The 19442-nt window shown below is 37.8% G+C and overlaps 1 protein-coding gene across 5 annotated transcripts in view; it reads left to right on the top strand.

Moving 5' to 3' along the window:
• Nucleotides 1-19442, top strand: part of MAP4K3 (mitogen-activated protein kinase kinase kinase kinase 3) — a 65830-nt gene that overhangs the window by 20857 nt on the left and 25531 nt on the right. For 3 of the 5 annotated variants that reach the window (XM_068186517.1, XM_068186515.1, XM_068186514.1), the window contains exons 8-16: nucleotides 490-562; nucleotides 2866-2997; nucleotides 3283-3345; nucleotides 3427-3508; nucleotides 3612-3722; nucleotides 7641-7716; nucleotides 8685-8743; nucleotides 11248-11310; nucleotides 18496-18554. In XM_068186517.1, the coding sequence (XP_068042618.1) occupies nucleotides 490-562; nucleotides 2866-2997; nucleotides 3283-3345; nucleotides 3427-3508; nucleotides 3612-3722; nucleotides 7641-7716; nucleotides 8685-8743; nucleotides 11248-11310; nucleotides 18496-18554 (718 nt within the window). The remainder of the gene's footprint in view (nucleotides 1-489; nucleotides 563-2865; nucleotides 2998-3282; nucleotides 3346-3426; nucleotides 3509-3611; nucleotides 3723-7640; nucleotides 7717-8684; nucleotides 8744-11247; nucleotides 11311-18495; nucleotides 18555-19442) is intronic. The other 2 variants (XM_068186519.1, XM_068186518.1) reach the window with 1 other exon arrangement.

Below are 19442 nucleotides of genomic sequence, written 5' to 3'. Positions count from 1 at the left end.
TATCTGAGGATTAGTTGGAGTAATTTTGGAACAGTGAGGTAAAAGACCTGATGTTGTAAAGCAAAAATAAAAGTCAAATCACAGGGTTTTATAAAATTTTAATAAAATCTACCATCCAGAGTCTTCAAATGTGAAATGTACCTTGAAAGCTTATCTGAAAGAATCTCTTTGGTAACACAAAATGAGATTCTCTATTTTACTAAAACCCTTCATGTACCTGTTGGGTGTTCTGTGCCAGCCTGCTCTTCCTTGTGTGCATGAGGGACATTTCTGTGCATGTCTGGCAAGTGACTGAGGGGAGCTGACCAATGGTATCTGAGACAGATCAAGTTTCTATTCTTTGCTTTTGATTTTTATTTTTTGATAAATATTTCCAGTATATTTAAGGACCTCTTCACAGTGGGGAAACCAAACTTGTGTTCATTAACAATTAATTACAGCAAATCACTTGTTAACTGTCTTTTTGTTTTTGCCTTTTTTTCTTAATAGCTGATTTTGGAGTATCTGCACAGATAACAGCTACAATTGCCAAAAGGAAATCCTTCATTGGCACCCCATATTGGTAACTGTGTTTTACTTGACCATTAATATAATGGTAACACATATAATACTGTTGAAAAATTGTGATAAAGGCATGCTCTGTCACTTCCTGGGTAGACTAACCACTAAAGGCTGTGTCAGACTTTCTGGTGATCATATCTGTGTTACTTATTCCAAATCCTGAATTAGCTGAGTGTCAGAGAAAAGGCTTTAATCCTCTGAAAACTTGAAAGGCTGTGTAGTGCCATTGCTGTTGACTAATTTATCTTAATTTAGTAAAACCTAAAAACTAGCAGCAATTTTGCTTGCTTTTAACTTTGATCTTAAATATTTTTTTATTCCCCGATTTTTCATTTTGGTATTTTATTTCCCCTCCAGGCTAATTACAGCTTTTCTACTTGATGAGCTTTCTTTGTCCTCACAGATCCACAGACTTTTGCTATTTGTGAACTGTTTCTCTAAGCCATTTCTCCTTTTTTTTACCTAAAATGATTGAATCCTGTTGTACAGTTCTACCTGTGCTGCATCTCTATTTTTCCTCATTAAACTAGTGTGTGTAATTTTTCTTATCTGAAGTTCTGCCTTTCATTTTATCCTTTTCCTACTGAAAGTGGTTGTCCCCTTTCACCTTGAAGTACATGAGACACATTCTCTACTGTAAAACAGCATTTTTTTCATATGTTTCACAGACAGATACTAAAATTCTGTAGTCTGACAGCATAGTAGGTGCAAGATAAAAATACATATATAATGAAAAAACCCTATGTTCAAGTATTGACTTGAAATAGCCAGCACAGTATTTTTAGCATTCTTCTTCACACCAAGGCTTCACTTCCCTTTCAGAACAGCACCAACACCCATCAGTCATGATTATGTGATTGGTTTGTGTCTCTGTCCCAAGATGTCTGGGTGACCTCAGTGTTTGAAAGTCCCGTAACTTTCAAATCGTGCCAGGCTTCTCAAATGACCTTAAATAATAACTTTGAAAGTATTCCATAGGTTAAATGCCGATGAAAAGCATCGGTTGTTCTTTGCAAAGCTTCTCAGAGATTTGAGAGCAGAAGCAAGGAAGCAAAATTTTTGAGATTGCAGAGAAGAAAATTTAGTTAAGCAGGCCATGTGAAGGTTTTAGTGATCATTAGATCAACATGTGTCTCAGGGCAGGTGAGCTGCAGTGCTAGTAACCCTTCCATTTAAATGTTTAACCCATGTTTCCTCTCTCCTGTGGTAACTCCCTCCTTTTTGATTTAGAGTGATTGGGATTTTTAATGAACTCAGGAAGAAATGTGTCTAAATATAGTTTAGTTATGCATGTGAAGTAAGTTCTACCACCAAACCTTCTGATGTTTTTGGATCTACAGGTGAGGAGTGGAAAGGGCCCATAAGGGTAATTGAGTCCAACTCTTAGCCCTGCACAGGACATCCCCAAGTGTCACACCATGTGTGGGAGAGCATTGTCCAAACACTTTTTGAGCTCTGGCAGGCTCAGTGCTGTGACCACAGGATATCAGTATTTGAATAATGCATCAGTTGAGATGCTGCTTGATCATCTGCTGGAGCACTCTCTAAGTGACTTCATCTGTGTTAACATTTATTGAGTTATTTAGTGCTACTTTGCAGGTGATCAGGACTGATAAAGCTAAGAAATACTAACATGTTGGCCACCTTGCAGGGCTGCATAGGACAATCAAATTCATAATTCACAATTCACTTTGGCCATTAAAAACATGTGACAATTCCAAGTGAATAACTCCCTTTAGGTATTCCTATTTATGTGCCATTTATGTTTGCTCATTTTTGCCACCTGAGAATGTGAAACCACTTTGTTGACATAAAGAGGTCACCTGACATGAGTGAGACAGACTTTACAAACAAGGAGTGCTCTATACAGAGGTGACAATGAGTCTTATGCTTTCAGGATACAAGAAAGCTGACATTTTACAGCTTTTTCTCTTATTAGAATTTTTTCTTCAAAGTCAGTGGATCACTTTCTGGGCAATACTTAAATTTGGGTATTATGTGGATTTTATTGTAGTTGAATAATTGTACTTTAGGCTCTTTGGTTGTTGAATAGTACTTAGTCTGAGACAGATTGATTTCATCCACTTACTCCTGAGTGACCATTGTAGAGATTACCTGTTAGTTATTAGAGGAGGGAAACCTCAGGTGTATGTTGCATAACTTTTTACACACACACTTGTGTGTGTATATCTATATATAATGGGACCTCATCGATTGAGAGCTCTAAGAAAAAGAATACTATGTGTACAAAGAATGTTTAATTTATGGTGAGGAGTTTACCTAAAAACCTCTCTTGCTGTCCAGGATGGCACCAGAAGTTGCTGCAGTAGAAAGGAAAGGTGGCTATAACCAACTCTGTGATCTCTGGGCAGTTGGAATAACTGCAATAGAGCTTGCTGAACTTCAGCCTCCAATGTTTGACCTACATCCAATGAGGTTAGTAAGGGGTTAGAGCTTGGTGGGTAAATGCAGCTAATTAAATAATCCATTTGAAGAGGTGGCTGTGTGTGCTTGTGGGTTTTGGGTGTATTGCTAGGGCACTGGGCTGTGAGGGTTCTGAGTGAACAGAAATGTTAACAACTCCTTCTGGTGCATAACTGTATAAAGTCCTACCTCTTAAACTGATGGGGCTTCTTCCCGCCTATTAAATAAAGTGTTTAATAATTTATCTCATGTGTATTGCAATGTACCCACAGAAATGCTGTTGTTCTTCTTTTTCAGAGCACTTTTTCTAATGACAAAAAGCAACTTCCAGCCTCCTAAATTAAAGGACAAAATGAAATGGTAAGTACTCTTTTGTTTCAGTAGATAATGAATGTACTGTACTTGGAAGTTGATTTTAATGTTTAGCACTTTGTTTTACAGGTCCAATAGTTTCCATCATTTTGTGAAAATGGCACTTACAAAAAATCCTAAAAAAAGACCTACAGCAGAAAAGTTGCTACAGGTATAAATTTATCTATGAGGAGTCTTTTTTTTAAGTTATGAAATTAAAATATGCTTAATGTGAGTGGCTGGAATTTTAATCTGTGTTTCCCTCTGTCTTTCAGCATCCCTTTGTTACCCAGCCATTGAATCGGAGTCTTGCCATTGAACTTTTGGATAAAATGAATAATCCTGATCATTCCACTTACCATGATTTTGATGATGATGATCCTGAGGTAGGAATATCTTTTAATCATAGCATCAGATTAAGTTTTTGTTTGCTAGCAAAACTACATCATTGTGTTGTATTGAGCCCCAGGATTTTTTGTGATCTGGGAATAGTCTCAAGGGTTGCTTTTACTGTTAGTTGTGCTGCTCTCTCACTCCTATAGGCACTTAGCAAAAATCATTATATTTTTGGGAAGGGAAGCTTGAAGAGAAAGATTTAAATACTTCAAAATTTGGTTCATTGCTATTCTTAACAATTTTGAAACAGTAAATGTGATCTGCTTCTCCAGTCCTGAGTTCTGTCATGCATTCTGCTATAGTTTCTTTGTGAAGTTATGTTTCTATCTGCAAAGAAAGCATTCATAAAACTGATTCATAAACCTGTGCAGGAGAGAATGATCCTGTAGTTGTTTTTGTTCAGTGGTTTGATGAGTGTTTCTTGCAGATTGAATTTTTCCATCTTAGAATATTCTGAAACTTGATTTCACTTACAGTTTTATCAAAGAGTTTCTGACTTCCTGCTCAAACAGCTGTGAAAAACTAGTCTGCTTATGTAAGATGATAAACAGCCCAGGACTGAAGTGTTTAATAAATAAGAGAAAAGAGATAGATATTCTGTTACTTCATCCTGTCTTCATACTTTCCTGCACGTTAGTGCATACTTTTCAAATGTTTACAGCTCCCTACATCTTTTAAAGAAAAATGTAATCCTTTTAACACAAACGCTATTGATTCTTTAATTATATATTTTTGGTTCTTTTTAACGGGTAAACTAATCTAAAAATGCCTTCAGAGGAAAAGAAACTTGAAAGAGGCAACTTACTTAAGGGACTGATTTTCAGCTTTTACAAGTTAAATGAGCTTTTACCCACATGAACAGCAAAGACCAGCTGACTTTCACCAAGTCTTTCTTAAAAGCTAAAATAAAAAGTATGGAAAGAAGCCAAAGTGAAATAGATGAAATTTTGTGTTATGGAGTGCAGTGCTTACACATTTTCCAAATAAGAAGGAAAGAGATGAAGGCATACAGATGAAATAATAGTCAATACTTTCAAAAGCAAGTGTGGGAGAAAAATTTAGTAGATTTTTCTGATAAAAAAAAATTTTAAAGTCAAGCACACAAGAAATCCCTTAATGTGGTTGACTTTCAGGTCACTTAAGAAAATGATGTCCGATTCCACTTGGACCTTCTTCCCATAAGCTCTTTACTGTCCTTTGGTTCTCTCTCTGCTCAGTGATGAGTGAGGGCTGTGAGGCCCTTTAAGAGGTGTTTCTTGGCTTACAAAATAGTGTTCACTCATGTGTGTCCCTTGTGACTTAGCATTAAGAAGGCTCTTCTGTTGTCTACTGTATAACTTACCAACTACCCCATAATGAAGTGTGGTATCAGGAGCAAAAGCTGTGCCTTTCTGGGGAGAAGCTTAGCAAATTTTGTGTTTCAGATGAAGACTCTCACCACAGTCAGGGCAGTCTTGGCATTGTGGTCTTTCTGATAATAAAAACCAGTGTAGTGAGAAGTGTATGTGCTTCTTTCATGCACAATTTAACTTTCTTCAAAACTCACCTGCTCACAGAGGCAGCTGGAGATGTTAATTTAGGGATTGGCCGGTCCTGTGCTTGTCACAATTGCCTGAATGCGTCCATCAAAAAATCAAAAGAAGTGACAAAATGTGGTGCAACACAACATAGTCCAAAAGCACCACTGAGACTTGAGAGCTTCAGACCTACTCCCCAGTTTGTTTAGAGCTATGGATTTTTTTGGGTGATGGTGTTAATGTTTTGAAGATTTTTTTGGTGGGTTTTTTTTCTTTTTTGGAGATGAGATAGCTTTTCTCTCTGTCAGTGGTCTTTGAAGGCAGGTACTGCCCACTGTGGTGACAGGTCTTCACTTGACCTGTGCTGCTTTTAGGGGGATGCAATCTGTGCTTGGATATCCAATGCTTGGATAGTCTGCAGAGCTGTGAAGTTTATCTGAATTTGCTACCACTCTAAGGAGTACCATACTACATTTTAAAATAATTTAAAAGTAATTCTAAACTTAAAAGTGAAGCATTTAATATGTGAAAACTAAAACCCATCCCATATTTGGGTATAATTAAAAAGGTTCTTCTGTTCATGCAGTTGTTGTTCATTTAGCAACTGTATCTGAAACTGACATTTCCAGTATTTTTCCCTACCCCAGCTCATGGAGGGCTTCACTTAATTTCCCAGTCATGGACAGGATTGCTGCTTGGGACTCTGGACTTTGGAGATGTTGACAATTGCCTGTTCTCCCTGTTTCTATGACAGTAATTCTCAGGATAAATGTGGTATTAGTTGGAAAGGTTGCAAAGAGGAAGGTCCTCATGTTTTATGCCTAGCGCACTGCAAATTTTGGGGATAAGATTGCTTTTGAGATCTGTGCCATGATGGAAATTGTGCCCAAATGTGCCATTTGTGTCAGGAAGTTAACCTACATTCCTTTGTCCTCCTGCACAGCTCAGATGTCAGGTGTTGGTCTCAGTCTGTTGTCAGTGCAGGTATTTCAAGGTGACTTGAGGACTTGAGATGAAGATTTGATCCTGAATGTAATTCTGTGGTCATGGAGAAGATGGTAGGAGGACAGGCTCTGTCTGTTGTGCCACACAGGCATCTGTGTCAGGGTGCAAGTGTTCACAAATACTGCTGGAGGTGAAAATACCTCCTAGCCCTGCTCCAGCTGGGCTCCTGCTGGAGTTACAGATGCACACACATCAGACACAACTGGGCAGTGCCTCTAAATGAAAGATTATAGATGAGCAACCTTTCAGCACATGGTATCAGATCGAGCCTTGACATGCTGTAGCCAACCATTTTCGAAGCCCAAAGAGTACACAATAGACAAAATGGAACCGTGGAAGGGAAAGATTGACACAAGCTGTGAGAAACAAAAAAAACCTACTGGTGAGAGTGGAGAAGATACACACCTGCAGTCTGTAAATCTCTCCAGTTTCAAGGAAGAGCAAAGTGAACAAAAGTGGGAGGTGAAACACCGTGTATACGTGTTGGATCCTAACAGGAATCAAGGAGGTAGTGTGTGATGAAAAGGGGAGAAAAGAAACCATGTTTGCAGATAGCATTTTAGGAATAAACAGTTTCTGACCTATTCATGACTCTGTGAAAGTACAGCAACAATAGTATTAGCAGCAAAAGGGTGATTCACATACAAAGATGCTCACCCTGGACCCTGAGGCAGTGAACAAGGGTGCAGAATGCCCCCACATTTCTAAGAGAGCTTGCAGTGGTGAATGTAGAAAAAAGAGGGAAAATCCAACAGAGGCAAAAAAGAAAGCCAGGTCTTGAAGTGCAGAACACTTCATCCTGTAGAGAAGTAAATGGAAATTCAGGGAAAAAAATAGAAGAGAAATATAAATATGAAGGGGAATTTATAGAAATTTTGCTATCTCTCTTGCCACACAGCAAAGGAGTACCAGGAATACTCCTTTCTATTCAGTTTAAAACCTCAGGTAGATTTCTCATCTGCTTAAATAATGTAACTGATGACATTTTAGAAATCAGTTTAAGTTAAAAGCTGGAAAAATTGTTTCAGTATCTCATGGAATGAAATCTGCCAGTAAGTCAGATTTAGTCTTACTGCTAATTTTAAAAATTACCAATACCCTTAAACTGAATGGGGAAAAAAGAAAATGCTATATGAGCAAAGACAAAAGCTGGCCAGCATTAGCTTTATTTGGTCAAATGCAGTGTTCTAAAATCCCTTATACTGAAGGCACTCAACAGTTAAAATGTCTCCAAATAATTCTAACTTTAATATATTAAAAATGCATGCAATCTTTACATATAGCTTTCACTTGATTTCTTTAGCAGAAGCCTGCTAAATACTGTTACACAATACAGGGCTTAAGTTGAGTATGTTTTGGTATTAAATATTTTATTTTTACTTCTAGCCTCTTGTTGTACCTCACAGAATTCATTCAACAAGTAGAAATGGGAGAGAAGAAAAGACACGCTCCGAAATAAACTGTAAGCCTGTATAATGTGACAATATGATGTATTTAATCATTGATATTATTTCAGGTCGTATTTTGGGAATCTGACATACATAGAAACATGTTTAGTGATACAGAGGAAAATAAAAGCTTAGACTGTTTCACTTAAGGATATAGGTTCTGTAAAATATACACCCTTTGTCAGCACTTCAGCAGAGTTCATTATTGTTGTATCTTAATTGAACAAGATGAAGCCTGAGCTCTTCTGAGAGCTGATTGACATAGTTTCATGTGTTAGTCCAGCAAAGATATCCATGCCAATGCCAGATTCAGCTGGGTAACAGAATGGCAAAGGATTATTCTTTTTTTCCTTAATTTAGTATCTTGGATTTGCTTTTGAATTGAAACAGTCACACAGAGGTCAGGAAGGGAGGAGATTGACCACTGGCCATTAAAAGCAGACTCCATCCCCCAAATTGTGGTAATTATTTTGCTTGAATTAAATACTTACAGCTGTAGCTGTCTGTTCTTAAGGTAGAATCAAGAGTAGGAGTGTTCAAGAATTCCTGCCACAAAGTCGTCCTGGAAAGTGGGGTTAATTCCTGCCAAACTTCATTCAGCACTCTTTAGTGCTAGTGAGTCTCTCAGAAAAGCAGATCCAACAGTGAATTCACGTCATGGATAGTTTTTTCTTCTATAAAGTACAGCTGTATTGCACCTCTGAAGAGGACACTTCACTGCCCTATTTTCTCAGTGGTTTTCCTGTTCCTTCTAATGAGAAGGTGAGGCAAATGGCATTTGGGCTGCCTTTGTGATAAAAGAGTATTTTCTGTGCCCATTAGTTTATCTAGCAGGCACAAGTTTGGGATGTCCATGTGTCACAGGTTTCTGTCAGTGGGGATATGATGCATTCATTAAACTGAGTTCTTTTTTTGTTAGCCTTTGGAGCTAAGTCTTGTCTAACTACAGTCCAACTTCTTGTTTTCCTTTTCTCCTCTTTAGTTGGCCAAGTAAAGTTTGATCCACCCTTGAGGAAAGAGACAGAGCCACATCATGAATTTGTGAGTAACAAGCAGCATGGGCTATGCACTACACATTAATCCCTACAAATATCTGTGGGGGAGGAGGAATCCAAGATGTGTAGCACGTTTCCTTGGTACTGCTGAACTTGTTAGTGATTTTACTGACAAGTTGTAACGTGGTGGGGTTTTTGTGCCATTACATTCACTATAGGTAGCAAACCTCCTTATTTGTGGTTTCTGCCAGATGTGCTGTATGTGCTAAGCAGCAGCCCTTTGTGTTGCAGGTTTCCTCTATGCTTTATCCCTCTCTGCCCAGTATATAATTCCCTTTATTTACAGAGTTATTTTTTTAATTGTAGAATTCTGTGTGTACTCATCTGTTTCTCCCACTTGTTCTTGTATTGACAATGGAAATAATAAAATTGAGAGCTTGGGGAAGAGGTACAATGCATTTTAAAAGGCTTTCCTCTGTGAATAATCCTTCTGTGGCCCTGCATCACAGCTGAGCCATGCTGAGTCTGGCAGCTATTTTCTGTCAATGTGTATTGCCAATGGTTTCTTCCTGTGGACCCATCGGTACAAGGGGTGTGAGAACTCAAGCTGTGAGGGAAAAGATGCCTGTGCTGTCTCAAAATTGCAGTAGCTTCCTGTCTTCTATGGAGACTGTTGCTTTCCACACTTGTGCACTTGGGCAATTTCTTCACGTTCCTGGATAAAGACACTCCTTTGCTTCCTCACTGCAGACTTACGTGTTCTCTCTGTTTTTCTAAGGCAGGTGTTAAGGAGAAAAAGTTGGCTTAGCAAACAGGTGGGAGGGACACTGGCTTTGCTCGGAGTTGGTTTTTGGAAGGGTGTGTACTTAGGAATGTACTTCTGTCGTCTACAAACCACATGTGAGTCGGATTTCTGACACAGACTTCCTTGTGGTGCTCTGTGGTTGTACTGAAATAATCCTTCCAAGTGCTTTGCCCTTTGGTAGTGGGTCAGCAGACTCTGGGTTGTAGTTAATCGTGCTTGTCCTCAGAACTGGCTGGACAGCGAGCCTCAGTTTCTGGTGCCTGTTTGAGATGGAGAACAGCTTACCAAATCACACACAGGATTTTGACAAGTATTTCAGATGTGTTACTTAGACCCTGACATAACGGCATTATTTAGGAGCCCTGGTTATGTAAGATTAAGTATGATAATGAAAGTAGTGCTTCCACCGTAAACCCATCATTTAACTCACAATTATTTTTGAATTGTCTTTGCTTCCCTGTTGTAAAGAAAATACAATTGGAAGCATTGTATAGTTGAAACTGTCACGCTTTTGCTCATTAAGAGTTTTACTTACTCACATAATCATAAATGTAGAAAGATAATTAGTGGAGAGGTTGAAGTTTAAAAAAAAACTTTTCCCACTTCTTTATCATTCTCTGACGATACAAACCATAGTGGATAACTCCGTAGTGGTGCTCTTATTGCACCTTAGGAACTTGAGTTGCTAAACCGGAGAGAGATTTTCTAAGGGGTTGAAAGCACAGCTTTTGAGAGCAGTTCTTTGAGAGGTGTTGTTGGAAGGGAGGAATCGAGCCTTTTCCTGCACTGTGTGTTAGCAGTCAGGACCTTTGGACTTTGGACTCTCAGAAGTTCTTGCTGCTTGGTGAAGGGACTTGAACCATCCAGATGAATTCTGCTGATAAGAAAATATCTTAGCATTGTTTGTTCTGGTCAGATGTTGCGTATGTGAAACCTGTCCAAGGAACTTGCCTCATCTCCCTGTCTATACAGAATACCTATAACTGTTAGTTTGAATCTTTTTGAAGAGGAAAAATAACTGCTCCATGCTTTGTGTCAGAAAGAAGCATGCAGACCTGATACAGACAGATCTATGATTTCAAAAGTAATGATGTTGGGTCCAGAGACCAAATTAAAAGCATATAGTTACAGATTATCTGAAGAACCAATGGGCAATTTAAATTGACATGGCAAATTGCAAACAAGTTCAAAGAATGGATGTTTAGCTAAGAGCCTCAGCACAAACCAGTCCGTGGGAGAAGTTTCTAGCAATCTGCCCACTCTGGCAGAGAAAGTCTTTGAAATGGAAGTGGGAGCAAGAGATGACTGTCTCTTCCTCCAGCAGTAACAGTGTGGATCTCTTTTCATTAAAGCAGTTCTGATGCTTGTGCTTCTGTGTCACCAAATGTGCTTAAACTTACACTCAGTTACTAATGTGTGCGAGTGCACAAAGCCCTGGACCCCTGCAGCACGGGAGTTACTGTCAGTGCTGCTCTGAGGTGTTGAACTGCATTCTTGCTGGGACAGTTTGTCACACATTACCACAGCTCAGCTGATGAACAATAATTCATCATTTTGGTGTTTGGTAATGTGACCATTCCCTTAGCTGTGTTTTACCCCCACTGTGAGAACTGTCTTGCTTGGTTTTGAGTTTCAACTAACAGTATCTCTTTTTTTTTTTAGCAAGAAAATTTACCTTTATATGCATCTGGCTTTCAGTCACAATATAAATAATTTGCTTTTCTTGATCTCTATCTAATGAACAGCCTGACAGTAGCGATTTTTTCGACAATTCAGAAGACATATACTACACTGCAAGATCTAACCTGGTATTTTTCGTCTTATGCCTTTCTTTGTCAGTGTTAGTTTTGTCTTGTTTTCCTTTTTCAAAGTTCATGTTTTGTCCTGTTGTTGTAGTAGTGGTGTTTTCATCTGTGTAAAAACCATTCCGTGTAACTATTAGTCTGTATGTGTATTTCTGTAGTGTAGAAAGAAATTCTTATTATGTGCAGCATTGACAGTATTTAACCTGTATTCATATTTACTTGAATCACTCTTACAGAAGGGGCTCAGTGTTACGCATTCATTGTAATTTCTTTACTGCCATACCATGCATAATTTGTTAGTTTTTTGGAGGGTAATTGAAAATAGAAGAAACATTTTCTTTGTATTTCTGTCTGGTAGGATTTTTTTAAAGATCCCATGCAAGAGTATAAAATTATGTTATGTGTAAGTCTGTGAATTCTGCAGATGGTAATTATGTTACAGAATGAGTATACACTTAATAGAAATAACAGAAAGTGGGCTCATAACTATTTTCAATGGCATTTGGCATCATTTAAAGGCTGATACATTTTCCAAATTTTCTGTTGTTGCACTGCTAAAAAATTTGGTTTGTTAGCATCACACTGTAGAAATTACTCTACAAAGTGAGTTTTCTTATTTCTCTGCTCTTTGTGTAGACACAGACTGTTGAGAAAAAGTAAGAAACATTCTGCAGTAAATTAAGAGCATTAATCTACTAACTTTCTTGGATTTGTGAGATGTTTAATATAAGTGCACTGAGAGAAAGTTGGGAAACTAGGGTGTTTGAAAATGTCTTGGGTTTTATGTGATGTTTTTTGTTCTTAGGGGCTTTTTTTGTTTGTTTGTTATGTCATCCATTGGCCTGGTGTGACTTGAATCTGCCAGAAACATAGTTAGTGAAAGCTTAGACTTTCTTTGCCTTTCTTGGAAAGAAATTTGAGTGTTGCTTCCTTGCATGAGTGTTTCACAAATTATTTTGAGATTAGTAGCTTAGATTTCCCTACCTGGTGGCAAGACCTCCATCCTGTGCAGTTCCTCATGTTTTGAGAGTGTGGTTTTGGCTTTTCAGTTGGGTTTGCTTTTGGTTTCCTCTTTGCAGTTTAACACTTTTTAATTTATTTTCTTTTTTCAAGGCTACTTTCAGTGTTGTCACATATCTTGGTAGCCTGGTAACTGTGGGTCTAAGAGCAGAATTGAGAACATGTCTCATAAGTGGACTGTCCTTTCCCATCCTTCTTCTACCCCATGCTGTTCAATACACTCTTCAGAAATTGTGACTGTTATAAAACTTACCAAGTGCTGTTGTTGTCACAGTTGTGAGATGTGTTTTTAAAGTCACTAAACAGCACTTTCTTTGTTTCACTGCTTTCTTCACATCCTCCTGTGCTCGTTGTGAATCCAAGTGGAGAATTCCGAGTTGATGGTAACGCACCGCCCGTTTGTGAGATTCTTCACCCTTAGAGGAGATAATTACTAGTTGATTCATTCTTCTGTAGGATGCACTAATCAGAGATTCTTTCTGTGTCTCCTTCCTTCACTCCTGCTCTGACAGTATAGGTTTCAGATATGTTCATTGAGAAGTGGTATGTGAATTTTTCGAATGTTATCAAGAGGAAATGATTATACTTTTTCACAAGCATGATGTATCACCTATCACTGTTGGGCTCTTTCCTTGCTGTTGTACTGGTTTTCTAAAATACCTCATAAGTAACAACTCCTTTGCAGAGCTAAGATCATTAAAAAAGAAATTATCATAGATTGAGGCATATTTTGGGCCTATACAGTTGATGTTGAAAGCAAATTTGGTGAGTGAGTGACAGGATTTTGCACAGCTGGATTGATCATATGGCAGTTTGTGCATATTATCTTTCAAACATTTGATGTCTATGATGTGGCTACCCTTAAAAATCATTTCTCTCTGTTCCTTCTTCCCCTCCTTCTGCCTGTGCTTTTCTGAGACACCTTCCTGAATGTGCCAGAAAAATGGAGAAATTCAGTACAGGTCTTGTTTGCAGGGAAGATTTTGTATCCAAAGCCCAGTATCCCTTAATGCAAATTGCAGTCAGAAAGGACAAGATAGTGCTTCTCTTTCATCTTCTGCAAACATACTCCTTTGATTCATAGCTAAATAAATAACAGACTATTTTGCTCTAGATACAGGCTTTTTTGTCTTTCAGGACAGATATTTTTTCTTTTTTCTGCAATGAAGCAACAAGTTTCTCAGAAACTTTTCTTGGGTACCTTCCATCCTTTGAGATTTTTTTGCACATGGTACTTCCTGTCATTTAGAGTTCTTCATGTTCCTATTTTGTCTTCTTAGTCTTATATGGGAATTAGACTTTGCATAAGGTAGATCTTTCACTGTCTTTCTATATATTTTAAAAGCAGTTGTTTGGATCCTAGCTCAAATAAGTTGCAGAGCTGAGCATTGCATTTGCAGTGAGCTCAGGAAATGGTCTAAATCAAAGTCACCATTAAAAATATGTACTCTTTATTCTGGGACATTTTTAACTTGTGCTATTGATCCTGAGTCACAAAAGTTTATTGTTGTTCCAACTCAAAACAAAATGTCACGTTAACTCAAATGAAAATATTTTCATTTAACTTATCCTGGTCTACAGTGAAATTCTGTGGCAAAACATTTTTCTTCCCATTCATAGTGAGCCGAAAAATAATTCTGGTTCATACATGGAGAACTGCTCTGCACACCTTGTTAAGTGAGAAATATCATCAGAGAATTCCCCAAAAAAAAATGAAGTGATGATCTCTAGCTTAACCTCTGCCTAAAGGGACTTGTTTAGCAAAGAATTCAGTTAGAGGTTTGCAGCTCCCCTGCTGTCTGCACTGTTGTCCTTGCCAGGTCCATTTGTACATTTGGTCCTATTTAAATAATTTTGTCATGGTTGCTTTTTGTTTTCTTTTGGCTCATAAATACACTCTGGGTTTAATAATTTGTGATTGTTTTTGGTAGCAGTTACTTTTAGGACTATAATGCTTCCGCATAGCTGTTCTGTGATTTTTAATTAGTTGTAGCAGAAAAGCTAAAACATTGGTAGAAAAAGATTGAACTAAAGAGATTGACATAGATAACAGAGAACCTTACCCAGGAGCATTTTTCTTTAATTAAATAATTTTTCTCCGCACTACACATGCATACATATGCTTTTTCTTTGCTGCAAGCCATGAAGACTCCTATCCTACTTTAGCTAACATAGCTCTAAAAACATACTGCAGCTATCAGTGTTGGATTTCAGAGAGTCTCAATACCTTTTCCAGCTTTAGGTACTGAAATGGAGCATGGTCCTTAGAAGAAAATAAGTGCAGATGGGGGAAAAGTACCAGTGGTTTTTGCTCCTTTGTTTTCCTCCCCTGTATGGTTTTGGTATTTTCTCCTTGGAAAAAGTAATTAAGAAAATGACATGCTCAGCTTTACTGCTAGGAGGCAAGGGGATGTTCATAGACAAAATGCATGGAGAGCTGAAATACAAAGGAAGAAGGGAACAGTGGTTGTATAGCAGTAATGCACAGTAAAACCTCACTCAGCCACCAGGGAGGAATCATATTTAGCCTGTTCAAAAAGATACATACATTTGACTTGCTTTTTCTGATGTGTTAGGCTATCCAGAGAAATTCAAGAATGCACTTTTATTGAAATAAAGGCATTATAATATAGAATATGCCTTGGGTAGTGTTAGTCTCTTTTAAAAATTAACTTCCTCTTTGATGAAGCAATGAGATAGGAACTGCTTTGTCATTTTACTGAGAGATGTGTATGTGCTTTCTTACTCGATGTGTTAGTAGTCCAAAGGTGATTTGTATTCTTTGAAATTCAGAGTTACTTTGATTGGTCTTGTTAGATTTCAAGAACAGCACATGTAGGAAGTAACTGTGAATTCCTGGTTTGCTGTATACATTTTGTTTTTGAAGGTCTGAACACCGAAAACTAGATTTCCAGGACAGCCCAGCCCTATAGAACAAATTAGGATGATAAGACTGTAAAAGATACAGTAGCAGTTAACTTACAGTGGAATTCTGCAGACATTAAATAGCAGGATTTTTAACTTAGGCTGCAGAAGGTATTGTAGATTTGATCCTTCTTTGGGAATTTTTTTCATGGCATGGCCTTACCATCAAATGTTTTGTGGAAATCCCTATACTGTTTTTAATACTCTTTTTAGTCATTGATTCCTTTGCACATGTGATTTATCTGAGGGTGTGATGTGGCTTTCTACATGGCAGCTTCCTTTAATGTTACCTGAGCTGTTGAGAAGAACTGGTGATTATTCCCTGTATTGCCTTTTTTCCAAAGCAATTCCTACCAGCAAAGAGCACTCTGGTCCTGCACACGGATGAGTTGTTTCAGGAATGAGCTCTTGGTCACCTGGGGATGCATCTTTGATTCAATACCAAGATCATAGACCTCTTCTCATTGCTACTGGCTGTAGATCTCAAGATTCTGTTGGAATATATCTGTCTAGTCACTCAGATTTATTCTGTGTCAATTTTGTCTGATCTAAAATCAGAATTTGAGTTAACTAACCAGCATTGTACGTATGTATGTTAAATGAAAATATTAATGTAGATTGATAAAGTTGATGGGTAACTTTGCATAAATTAGTAATTAATGCTAATGTGTTCTTCCCAGTAGAAATCCATAGCTTACAAGATTTGATAAGTTTGTGTGGCTTTAAAAAAAATCTATTTCTGTTGGGTGTTCTGGTGCAGTATAACAGCTCATGGAGGCTTTGCTGGATACATGCAGTTTTTATGAATGTTTCTGTATCAAATATGTAGATAAAATAGGTTTAGTTACTATAAAATTATAAATCCTCTGTGTATTTGAAATAGAAGGTAGAAGGAAAATATATTTCACTTTTTAAAACCTCTCTAGCTCCCTCAGTATTTATCAAGAGATCAAAAGGAGAAATTTCCCTGGTAATGGAGTACTTGACCCTACCTTTGGAGTGAAAACCAGCAATATTTAAAGGGATTAGGAAGAGTATATATGTCCAATAAAAATCATAGTCAAATATATGTTACACAACAGTAAATGGAACCAAAAGATAGGCTTTGCCCTTTAAAACACTTAGACAAATAATTCTGGCAGATGTCATCTTTGATAAGGAAAATGCTAGTAACTCTTAAAAGGTCAGGTGGCAGAGGAAGGGTTCTTTTCTTTTAAGTGGATTTATTTATTTTCTTTTAATATTTTCCTTGTCACTGCTGTACATACATTATGTATGTACATACATATCTGTTTCCATAGGTTGCACTGTGTGTAAATCCAGATGGACAGACATTTTGGGTCTGCCCAGCGTTTTGCAACATTGAGGGCTTGTCTCTTCAAGGTGAAAATCTCAGATTTCTGTAACCCCTCAGTAGCCCCACTGTTCCAGGGTTACTTTACTCAACAGTTTCCCAGTTTTCTTCTGGCATCCTCTTACAGAGACTCACACAACCTGTTTAACCTACTTGCCTGTGACTCTGGTGACATCTTATGTTTCCAGTCTTGTGATTTTCTGCTCTAGAGCCTGAATCTTCAAAATATCTGTGCTTGCAGGTGGAATTTTCTGAGATTGCACAGAAGTACTTGGAGCAAAGAAAGTTGAATCTGTTTCTTGCTGGTGGATCGTAGAACGTCCACTGGTGGTGAGGAGTCAGATCAATAGAAGTGGATGGAGTTTGGTGGCTTGGGGGAGATCATTTAATTCTAGAATAAAGATGTATAATAAAGTTGATACAGAGATTGAAAAGTCAGTCTTTCCATGGTTCAGGAAAGGCCAGCACCAGGCTTGCATTTGCAGTTTTTATTCAGCCCTCTTATACATTCTTTTACATCAAGTAATTATCAGTAACATAGTGTTTTTTCCAAAATATTTCACTTGCTTTGGGAAAATACGTAAAGTCAGTGAAGCAACCGAATGCTAGTAACAGCTGTGGTAGACACACCCATGTGCAAACTACTACTTAGCTTTACAGGGCAGACTAAAGGGTGCAGTAAAGAACCTGAAACTCCTTGGCAAGCAAAAAACAATATTTACAGCTTTGTATTAATGTGATTGCCCTTCAGCCTGGAACTGAGGGCTGCAGTGGTTTCTACTTCATCAGCTTGGAACACTGGCAAATCCTGGTGTGAGACTTTTCTGATTTTTAAAAGTGCCCTTTTGAAAGATCAGCCCCCATCTAATCCAGATTTATTCCTCTTAAAGCTTGGAAATCTGGGCCTCTTGCTGAAGGCTGACATGCTTTTTGTCAGCCCTGTCATACAGGTTGCAGCTGAAAGAGGCCTCTTGAACAGGAGGTGTTGGGACACCTTTAAAATGTTTCCCGAGAAGGAAGAGTGTAGCTCCATTTATCACTAATTTGTTTCTCCTGGTGAATACACTCACTATTTTGGGAGCAAATTTATGCTCAGATTTCTCCTGTTGTGATCCACCTGATAAAAAAAATAGACTGCAATTATAGCAGTATTCTCTCAGCAGATGCAGATTTGACTGTGCTTCAGTGGGGTCCCTATATTCCATTAATGCATTAAATATTTATACCATGATGGTTTTTATTTAAAAAGAGTGTTGAAGGTCTATTGGTACATCTTCTGTGTAGCCTGCACTCCATGTTTGCTGGAGTGCTTTGACTTTATTAATTCTGTTTTGGCTTTTTTTTTTTTTTTTCCCAAAGAAAAGGTCTTCCTAACCTATACACATATTGGTATAACCAGAGTGATAAAAACACTTATTGTGCTCTCTGCTTATTTTTTAAATGTTTCCATGTGCTAAAGGATTTCAGGCTCCCTGCCAGAACTACTCCCCTTCTAAAATGACTACTAAATGTGCCAGTGAGGGGTAATTGGGTTCTCTGTGGAATCTGATAGATTGCAAAGTCCTGATTTTTTTTTCTTTAACTGTTGTATTATTTTTGGTGTTGTTTTGTTTCCTTTTCTGCAGCTGATTTTATTTGAGCAAAGGATATCTTGTGTGCAAGGAAGGGGCAAAGGTCAGAATTAAAAAGAATTAGAGGTGGAGCAAACTGGCCGAGAGGAGATTCTTGGGTGCAGTGGGCCTGTGAGTGGTGTTAGGGGGCAGAAAGGCCAGAGAATTCAGCTTCTTTGGTATCTCAGGTGTTGCAGAGGGGAAAACAGCAGCATGGCACAGGGTGTGTGTTGGATACTCAGCTGTTCATCTTAAAAGATTCATTCTCTTATATTTTAGGATCTACAGCTAGAATATGGTCATGGTCCTCAGTGTGGCTACTTTTTGGGTGCAAATAAGTGAGTAAGCAACTGCATTTTCTGTCTTTAATTCATTCAAGACTGTTTTAATATAAAGACACATTATCTGAAACGGGCATAGTAAAATTATTCAAACTTGTTTCTATCAGTTAAATTTCCAAAATCACTTCTTTATTTCTAAAATAATAGTAACTCTAATGATACAGAATTGCAGCACTTTCCAGTGTTTGAGGCTGTAGTGACCACATTGTCTTTGTGGTGGTGGAAGCTTCCTTTTAAGAGCTGTTATCTTGGTCTACTTGTTTATGGAATAATCTGCATGATAGGTCCCACAGAGCACAATTTTACCCCATCTGGGAACTGCCAGTGCTGCTCTTTGACATTACTTTATGCCCTTCTTTATCTTGTAGGGCACTAGGAACATACAGTTATAGATGCTTTAAAAAATAAAACTTACCTTTCTTAGCAAGCCCTTTAACTTCATGCTCATACCGTTAATCATCTTGATGTATTAATCATATGAAATAATTCTCCATGTAATTTTCCCTTTACACACAATTACTTAATTACATTTATGCATGCCAGAATTAGGATGCCTGCCTTTGATTTGCTAAATTAAATCACACTAAAAATGCAAAGAACCTGAGCGTAGAGCGTGATATTTTTGCATAGGCTTTATTAGGAAAAAGAAATCAGTACTGATAATTTTTTAAATCCTCTTCTTCCTTAGTCCTGTGATTCTTCTCTGTGTTTTCAGACAAAAACATGAGTATGAAGTCCAGAATGTATAAAAAAATTAACCAGGGAAGAATTAATTTATCCCAACAGTAATTTCGTACTTGCCAGTCTGTTTATTTTGTTTAGTATTATGATTTTCTTATGGATTTCTTTTAAATTGGATTAAAGTAAAACAGTTCTTGTTTTACA

The sequence above is a fragment of the Anomalospiza imberbis genome, chromosome 3 (assembly GCF_031753505.1).
Source record: "Anomalospiza imberbis isolate Cuckoo-Finch-1a 21T00152 chromosome 3, ASM3175350v1, whole genome shotgun sequence".
NCBI lineage: Eukaryota > Metazoa > Chordata > Aves > Passeriformes > Viduidae > Anomalospiza > Anomalospiza imberbis.
The sequence above is the reverse complement of the archived record's forward strand: the minus strand, read 5'-3'. Positions and strand labels throughout refer to the sequence as shown.